The 9551-nt window shown below is 36.6% G+C and overlaps 1 protein-coding gene across 2 annotated transcripts; it reads left to right on the top strand.

The window, feature by feature from the left end:
• Nucleotides 1-4450: 4450 nt before the first annotated feature.
• Nucleotides 4451-6326, top strand: LOC122075145 (EEF1A lysine methyltransferase 3). 2 transcript variants are annotated; one of them, XM_042640070.1, is made up of 2 exons: nucleotides 4451-4697; nucleotides 5263-6326. In XM_042640070.1, the coding sequence occupies exon 2, from the start codon at nucleotides 5314-5316 to the stop codon at nucleotides 6148-6150; it is 837 nt and encodes a 278-aa protein (XP_042496004.1). In that variant the 5' UTR covers nucleotides 4451-4697; nucleotides 5263-5313; the 3' UTR covers nucleotides 6151-6326. The 2 variants fall into 2 exon arrangements, with proteins under 2 accessions (XP_042496004.1, XP_042495998.1); XM_042640064.1 differs by having other exon boundaries at nucleotides 4452-4697; nucleotides 5254-6326.
• The last annotated feature ends 3225 nt before the right edge of the window (nucleotides 6327-9551 follow it).

The raw sequence follows: 9551 nt of genomic DNA, 5'->3' as shown, positions 1-9551 counted from the left end.
GGTTAATTTGGCCAAAAGAACAATGACCTCATTTGTAGGCTTGAGACAAAAAGTAAAGTTATGTAAAATATTATAAATATTCAAAAATAAAGGTGCTATACTCAAAGGTCATGAGGTAATTGTTAGGTCAAAAAGCAAGTGATGTAAATCTTCCTAGTTGCTCTAGATTTTATTAACGTCTCAACCCTTCAACTTAGCCAGTTGTGTCGCAAATAGGAGACCTCTTGTACCTGCCTCAACAGAATTTTCTATTATCAAGGAATCAATAGTTGCTCAATAGAGCTCTTGGCACACCATTTGCTCCCAAAATAAAAAACATTGTCCCTATAATTATATATATTGTTGTATATTTATATTTGGGAAAAAGAAGCCTAAAAGTAACGTGGCCCCTATCCCCAACATAGTGGGGGTGATGACCGCCCCAAACCTCTTGTAAGGCAGAAATCTTGCCCTTCTTGATGCTTCTACTGGTGCTTCCACTAGCCCATGCATTGATGTAGGGGCCATGTTGACTTTTAGGGAACCCTCTCCCTTTATTTATATGGGGAAAATAGCTCCTTGGTCATGTAGCCCTTGCACCGACATAGAGGGTGGCAATATGATGTCTCCACTCCTGTGAAATCCAAAAATCCCACCCCCTTGTGTTTATGCCCATGTGACCCCTCAATGGTTCCCACTCTAGTGTAGGGGTCGTGTGACCAGGAAGTGTTCATTTCACCTATAAACATATACTAGGATGCCAAAATTTAAGCTTTTTTCAAAAGAGATGCTCTTGGTGGAATCCCTACTAAAGACATTCTGGGAAAATGGATAGATGTTGATCAAATCTGTGGACTTTGCCAAACTCATCATGAATCTCTTTGGCACATCTTCCTTTTGTGTGAATTTTCCAAGAGAATATGGACAGTTGTTCCATTGGGTTTGAGAACAGAAAACTTCTGTGCTTTATTTTTGAAGTCTCTTATAATGTCTCTTTTTAATTCTAATATTATACCTGCAGATGATCTGAATAACTTTTTTACTATTTTTATTATAATCTGCTATTTCCTATGGACACATAAAAATAAAGTCATTTTTTCTCATGAAAAACCTAACCCCTTTTTTGTCCTCAACCCCATCAAGCAATGGATTGACAATCACTGTCAAACTATTAGGAACTAGGTGATTTCTCCCCAACCAATAGTTCCTGATATAATATGTTTTCCTACCCTACCTAGACCCGTACTTGTATGTTCAGCTACCACTAATACTAATAAAACCCATCTCTGCCTAGGTTACTTGCATTATTAACAATAGAAGATGTGTCTCATGTTATGCTGATTACATGATGAAAGGTGAAACTTTTGAAGCTAGTGCTAGAGGATTTCTATATGGGCTGAAATGAGCATGCAATGATGGGTGGAATATAAGGGAGGTAAGGAGCAATTTGGAGGCACTGAATCACACACTTCTTGAAAGCACTACTACAACATGGCCTTGGAGCACAGTCTCTCTCTTTCTTGATGTTCATAATTTTGTATCTATACCAGCTTACATGCACAGACCTATAAACAAAGTAGTCATACTCATGCGCCTTGTTGCGATTAATATCATTACCAAACTCTCACACATAAACATCACTAATCTAAACATTGATGCACTTAGCCATATATAATTATTGAATTTTCTTTCTTCTGATAAAAAAAAAAAAAAAAAAACATATACTAGGATGGGTGGGCTCAGATCAAGATCTCACTCTAGGCTCAGCCTGACTACTCTAGGCTTAGCCTGACTGCCTAGAAATCACAGCCCTAACCTAAGCAGGCTCTGTTGGTTTCAAAGCAGGCTCAGTCTCTCGAAGCCAAACTTGCATCCCTACGTTGGACACTAGAGGGATGAGTGGAAAGGAAGAGACAAGAGCAAGGGTTCACTTTCTATTTCCCATAATGCATTATAATATTATTTTAATTCCTTACCCTTAATAGACAGGATTTCAAAGATAACATTTTGGAGCTACAGTTTCAATTAATTTTTTTTTTTTTTTTAGGTGGAAGAGCTTAGTTCCATTTTAAATGTTCCGAGTGTAACTGCACTCAATTTTATTTTTGCACTTAAAAAATGGGCACCCGGATATAGAATTTGCTCAATTTCATTTTTACGCTATTCAATTTCAAATACTTTTCAAACACAAAACATTATTTTATAGACTATATTTGCTTCTAGATAAAAAAAAAAAATCATATGAAAATAAATTAAATTTACTTGGTTTTTAAACCTATGAATCTCTTGCCCCTTGTTAATATAAAAAACCCCTAAATTATATTTTTTGGATTTTAATTAAATTTTTGAATGTCTTATACATTAATTTTATGCAATATTCCTTTTTTTATTTTTTTTATTTTATGAAAAGCAGCAATATATAAGTTAATAAGCAGAGAGTACATGGTGATCATCAGAAAAGAAAGGACGGATGCCTATCCTAACACTGGTAGCTAGATCCACTAAACATACCATAGGATGAGTAGAGTTATTACATTTATACACATAAGGGACAAAACTGAAATTATCATAAATTTCCAAAAAGATAGGAAATGAAAGAAGCGGCCAAAACGTGTTGAAAGGCTGCGGAATAAGCTGAAGTAAATCCTTGCATGAGAACCAAACTTGACCTATAGTCCACCCCTTAGACATTGCCATCTTAAGACCCTGTTGGATGCAAAAAGCTTCTGTCTCCAGTGCAGAAGTAGTATTAGAAATTCCAATTCTTAAAAACCGAATTTTTCCTTGAAAAACTATAGCATAGGCCCAACCATAAGTTTTATCCAAGTCATTATATACACCTAACACATGTTATAACGCGATAATTCAAAAAAAGGGGGAGCTGGGTATCTTTTTAAGATGTCTGCAGGATCATCTGCAAATGGGAGCACAGAATCAACAGAGTCAGTCATAGGAGATATATTCAAAGAAGAAATCCAACAATTAATGTTATGTAGAATAACATCCGGCTTAGGACTGGATTCTTCAGCAAGAATACTGTTTCTACGCAACCAGATGAACTAAATAGTGACAGCCATAACACTGAAAACCCAATGACGATCTGTACTTAGAAGATGCACATGGAGGAAAAGATGCTTCATCACATCCAAAATTCTATGTAAATTAAGACTTTTGATTCTCAAACCAAGAGGGCCATTAGCCCAAATTCTGTCAACAAAATCACAAAAAAGAAAAGGTGAGAAACCGATTCATTATATTTACCACAAAGTAAATAAGTAGTGTCAATTGGAATCCATTTACCCAACTTTTCTTTAACTGGAATACCATTCATCAAAACCCTTCAAAAGAAAATTTTAAATTTCAGGTGAACCCGAAGTTTCCAAAGAAACCTCCACCAATGCCGTGGGAGCGAATGAGCAAGAGAGCCCTCACCATGATTTTGATTTGCAAGAAGAAATTTAGCAACTTTCCAAGTAGAAAAAGGTCCATTAGTAGATAACTTACATCACCATTTATCAAGTGGCGAATTTTAAGAATTTCATTAATAATATTAATGGGGACCAAATTAGAAAGAAAGTCAGACATTTCACAAGTTATTAGCAATCACCTTATCAATAGTAAAATTTGGAGTAGGTAAGATCAAATGGACCGGGAGTTGTTGCTCCGGAATGGACGGAACCCAAGGGTCAAACCAAAAGTAGGGGGAATAATTAGAACCCACTTTAATAAGAACAAATTTTTTAAGTATAAGAATGATTGAAGCAATACTATTCCAAGTCCGAGAACCCATTTTTTTCAGTGTAGAAGGAGCAAATAGAGAAGTATGAGGGAAATATTTCGCCTTCAGGATTCTAGCCCAAAGAGAAGAATTCTCATAGAGCAAAAGCCACCCAAGTTTTAAGAGAAGAGCCATGTTTTGGGTATGAGCATCCCTCAAACCCAGACCATCGGAAGAGGTAGGCATGCAAACTTTCTTTCGAGAAATGAGATGGAATTTCCTTGAGGAAGTGATCGAGTCCAAAAACAGGAACAAATAGAATCAATGCTATGACATATTCTTTTAGGAAGAGCAAAGCATGGCATTAAGTAGTTGGGGATTGAATAAAGAATGGATTGGATTGTGCAGGATTGTAAATTGGATTGTTTGGAGAGTCCACATCCTCTGTAACGAGTGGTGAAGTGCAATGAATATTGGACAACCCAAAGCAGGCACGCGTTCCAAGAAGCTCCCAGCCACCGGATGCTCACTGCACTAGTGCAGTGGCTGCACACGATTTTCACACTTGTTTGGATCGTTGAATGAATTTATCTTTTTCTTTTTTCCAATTTTTTTGAAACTTTTTGCCGTAGATGGATCGGTATTGAATCGGTCAAACTTGGGATCAGTATCGACTGACACCGATCCAATCCGGGCGATTTCGATTTTGACCGAATCCGAATCGATTTTTAAAACTATGCATTGTTTCACTAGTCCCTAACATCGCCCCGCATAAATCTCCTGTTTGCGGAGTATATATATACAATGTTCTTCTATCTTTTGACCCTGTTAGAATTGGCTGGGTAGTCTTGTCGGAGAGCATTCGCCGCCATGGAAGAAGCTCTATTAGCTGTGGTTCGGGTAGCTTTTTTGTCTTGTAATCACCTAGAATTTACTTTCATACAAAGTGGGTTTCAACTTTCAGTTCTTGAATCTTCATCAGTTCAGTCAAAATAACTTGGTAAGTGTTCTTGATGGATGAATGTGATCGATGATTGATATGTTATTAGGTTTCATTGTTCGTAATGTATGTAATAGGGTTTGGATTGTTGCTCTTACACAGCAATTTTTGAATTTGATTTCTGCGCTTAACGCTTTGTGATATAGACTCTATCAATCATGAAGAATGAACTGTAATAGCAATTGGATTCCTGTTCTTTACTGGAGATTTCCAGAATGTCATCCATTCCTGTTCGTTTTTGTCTCTGAATAAATCATTAATGAAATGTTATTCCCAATGTTGTTTTTCTATGACAATGCTTCTTGAAAATTCAAACTATTGTGTTAGGTGGAATTGAAGCATTACAACAGGACCCTTGAGACATCATTTATTTTTTTTTTAACCTAAATAGTTTTCTTGGTTTGTTTTTCATTTTTGGCTTCTTTATGATATTGGACCTCGATTGTGGCCTATTGTTTGTTATTCACTCATCAGATGGTCTAAGGACTAACTGATTTTCAATTTCATTCAAAAACTTGGAAGAGTATAAAAAGTAATAATGGATTCTTCTTGGTAGAAACACCAGTTGGGATTTGGGAAAGTAAAACACTAGCAGGAAAAGTAGCCGAGTATCAAGATGACCATAAAAAGTGATGAGGAAGATGATCTAAACTTCATGAACGTTTTACAAGGAGATGTGTTGGAGGAAGAAGAAGAGGGAAGAGAAGCAACGTTGGTTGGAGAAGACACAGATGTACAGGAGGAGCTAGAGCAGCATTACTTTCTTGGTTCAATAAAATCAAGTGTGATGATTAGGCAAGTCCCCTCTGAAGGAATTCCCTTCAAACTCTGGCCTGCAGCAAAATCACTTGTCAACCATCTGGACAAATACCGACTTGATCCTAGCAGCAGCCCCTTGACTTTGATATTCTCTGCCTTCTCCAATGTCAGTCAAAACAGTCCTCTCCGTATCCTCGAACTTGGTTCAGGTACTGGTTTGGTTGGAATTACTGCTGCTGCCACCCTCGGTGCCAGTGTTACCCTCACTGATCTCCCTTATGTAGTCCCCAACCTCCAATTCAATGTTGATGCTAACTGCAACACATTGACCTTGAATGGTGGAACCATTAATGTTGCAGCACTTCGATGGGGAGAGGCTGAGGATATGGAATCAATAGGCCGAGAGTTTGATCTCTTATTGGCTTCAGATGTAGTTTACCAAGATCATCTCTTTGATCCTCTTCTCAAGACCCTCCAATTCTACTTGAGAAACAACACAGTATTTGTGATGGCCCATTTGAAGAGGTGGAAGAAGAAGGACTCTGTCTTCTTCAAGAAGGCAAGGAAGTTGTTTGACATTGACATGATACATTCAGACCCTCCTTCCTCTGGCTCTCGAATTGGTGTGGCTGTTTATCATTTCAAATGTAAGTGCCAGGATGGGAGCAAGTCCAAAATTAATGTCTGTTCCTGATCACGTGTATGACTATGTACGAACGAGATTGTGAAAGAACGAAATACTGATTCTGTCAATCGAAAGAAATAGAGCTAGAAAAGAAATGTTTCCATTTCATCGAAATTGAAATTTGATACTTTGTTGAATGTACTCCTTCCTTGTTATCTGAAGAAGTATGCAGTTGTACCTTGGAAGAAGTACTTCTTAAGCTTACTAATGCTCCCTGAAAGTTCCTGGAATTTGACTCTATTTTTTATTTGGCAGGTGCTACCTCTAACACAAAGCTATAAGTGTTTTAATAAAATGTTTAGGTTGCTGCCCTTTTTTTAATTAGGGTCTATCTTCTGCACTTCAATTAGCAAATGGCTGGTAGGTGCTTCATTGGAACCTTCTGTTGACAACAGAGAGGTTAGTGGCACTCCTCTGTTCTTGTTTACCTTATCATATTTTAAACTTTTAATCAAATTGCCATATGAGGACCAGTGGAGGAAATGCTTCTTTGCCTTTCTACGCCTTGTGTATGGTTGTGAACAATCTTCTTCAATATCTAATTTTAGACTTAAAAGGGGATGAAGCATATTACTCTCTTCTTAAGCTGATGGGAATGCACTACACTCATGTCTGGTTGTGAACAATCTTCTTCGAAGGCTAATTTAGGCTTCGAGGACAAAGCATATAGGTGATTACACCAAACACACTCTAATCAGGTGAACTTTGAGGATGTGCAGGTAATGCAATCAGATGGTTCAGTTTGTATTGAAGCCACAATCATGACCGTCTTCAAAGTCCCTAAACGATGGCCTGTAGACCTTTAGTCCTGGCTGCTTGAGTATGGAAGTAGGATACTAGAATGGCAAGAGAGGTGTGCAAGAAATGAAATGGAGAGGGAGTAAGAAGAGATGATGTAATAATGAATTTGAGGATTGTAAGAGAGGTTGTATTCTTGAGGACTTGGATGGAGGAAGAGTAAAAATTTTGGGATAGAGAGAGATTTCAACATCGTTGTTCTTTCTTGAGGGTTTTAAAGTTTACTCACATACAAAGGTCTGTAGGTTGGAACTTTTCATGGTATAAGTTTGTGTTATTTGGTCTCGCTCTTTCTGGGATGAAAGGCCCTTCCACTCGGCATCATCGGATCACTAAGTTCGACGTTCGTCCCTGCTCGATGGGTGGATCTTGGAGTCAAGCTCCCTTCTGCCTTTGCACTCGAGGGCCAATCTCCTAAGAACAATTCCTGGTAGTCTTATGAACATGAAGAGCTTGTCTTAGGTCCTATGAATTTACCTGATCCTATTTTAGGATCCATGAAACCATTGAAGTGGATCCTGGCATTGATATCATAACCTCCTTTTGTTCTAAAATGGAATCATATCAGAGGCTAATTAGACTTGGTATGATAAAATTTCTGCTTTTCTGCTTCTGACTCGGAAGTAGTTTTTTTCTTGTTTCTGTTCTTAGGGAGTACTTTTGTAAGGAAGAAACACGTTTGGTAACACGGCGTAAAATGTATTTCTGAATTAGAAAAGATTCAGTAACTCATTTGGAGAACACTAAAACAAAAATAGTTTTGGCACAACTACAAATACTGTTAAACCAACTGTGCTGCCTATGTGGGATCTAAGTAAGATATTCGAAGTGCATCACTAAATTTTTGTTATACCAAGTATACTGGTCACATAGCAAGTTCATGGCATTTCAAAATATCAAAAATTCCATCCTTGGACAATATTGTTTTTTCTCCTACATAATGAACCAACTATCTGACACTTACTGGGGATTAACTCTCACTTGGGTGGCAAGAGGGGCCAAATATCTGTAAATACTCATGGAAGGAACCATGGCTGCACCCAATGCTTCCTATGGTGTCATCTCTTCAGGAGACTTCGTGGTGAACATGGAATTTTTGTACACCATCGTTCACCAATTGCACTGGGGAGTTGTTATTCCTTAAGCATCTTACTTTAAAAATTCCATAATGAAATTTGTCTAAAATCTTAGTTACATTCAATACTGAAGAGGGAAAGAGAATATCTCAAGAGCTTGCCAAGCTGTATATGTTGGATTGACCTTCCATGAAGATTAATTTCATGTTGTACAAAGGTAATTATTGTCTAGTTACAATTTCAGACTACTCCACAACTTGGATAAATACAGAACACCCTTCTAAATAATAGATCACATAAATAAAATGATATTAAGATGTTCTTTCTTCAAATGTTTGCATTTATATTTTTAGTTTTGTTGTAATCACATTTAGAACATGGTTTTGCCAATTGTATAAAAACTCATTATAGTTTTTTTGTCTAATTGTCAAGGTAAGTATACTTTAAGGGAGAGGGATATGCACACTACCTGTATGTGGTAAGCTAGCGGGCGGCACCAGCACAAGATGGAACATCATATAGGAGGGAAAAAGGGTGAAGAAAGAGATAGACCCAGAGGATGCTAACTTACGTACACCCAGGGTTTGCCCAACCTTTTCCCATACTCTAGGGACTATAGCATACGTTTAGGGTTTATTTAGATATTTTTGCAAGAATGATCCAACTCTCTTGCTACCTATTAATACCACAAATAAAATTGCATAATTTAATAACTTAATTGTTCATTATGTTCTCAAACTTTTTCTTTTTTTTGCAACTAAGCTCTCTTTGGGATGATTTCTATTTGTATTTATTAACTATTTTTTAGAAATTATTTGTGATAATAAATTATGGACCACAAATAGTATTTGTTTGGTTACTATTTATAAAATAGATTATATAATGAGAAAATAAGTTTCAGTTTTCGCCTTTAGCTTTGAGCTTTGAGCGATATAGATGATAGGATGTGGGGTTTTTTACTGGAAAAGTATAAAACATACTGAAGTTATTCATTAACCATTAATTTTGAGTAGTTTAACATACGTGCTCAGTTAAGGTAGCAAAATCAACATAAATGATTTGTTGCTGCAAATCACAAATAGCTTGAGAGTAATTTGTGATTTTTGATTTATTCTAATTTATTATAAATAAAAATAAATGCTATAAATTATACCAAACACTTGTAAAAATAGAAATAAACCAAATAAATACAAATATAAATCAAATCAAAGAGAACCGTATAGTTTAGGGCTATTTTTATCATTTCTAAATAAATTATCAAACATATAAATAGTACCGAAAGAAAAAGAAAACACATATATAACCTAATAACAGTATTAATCATGATTAATGAAATAACATAAGGGTAAGGATGTGAATTTGTAACCGAAACCATTTACCTAAACCAAACCGATTCGTTTACATCGAAACCGCAAAACCGTTTAGTAAATGGTGCGGTTATGGTTTCAAGTTTTAGGTCAATTAGCTAAACGGGTCGGGTCAGTTTTAACCGCGGAACCCGTTGGTTTCAAAGCAAATTGAAACCGTTTAAACCAA

The sequence above is a fragment of the Macadamia integrifolia genome, chromosome 1 (genome assembly GCF_013358625.1).
Source record: "Macadamia integrifolia cultivar HAES 741 chromosome 1, SCU_Mint_v3, whole genome shotgun sequence".
NCBI classification, from domain to species: Eukaryota; Viridiplantae; Streptophyta; class Magnoliopsida; order Proteales; family Proteaceae; genus Macadamia; species Macadamia integrifolia.
This window is presented reverse-complemented; position numbering and strand designations above follow the sequence as displayed.

Coding starts and splice junctions, on each gene's coding strand:
- LOC122075145 (XM_042640070.1), top strand. CDS start 5,314: ATGACCATAAAAAGTGATGAGGAAGATGATCTAAACTTCATGAACGTT.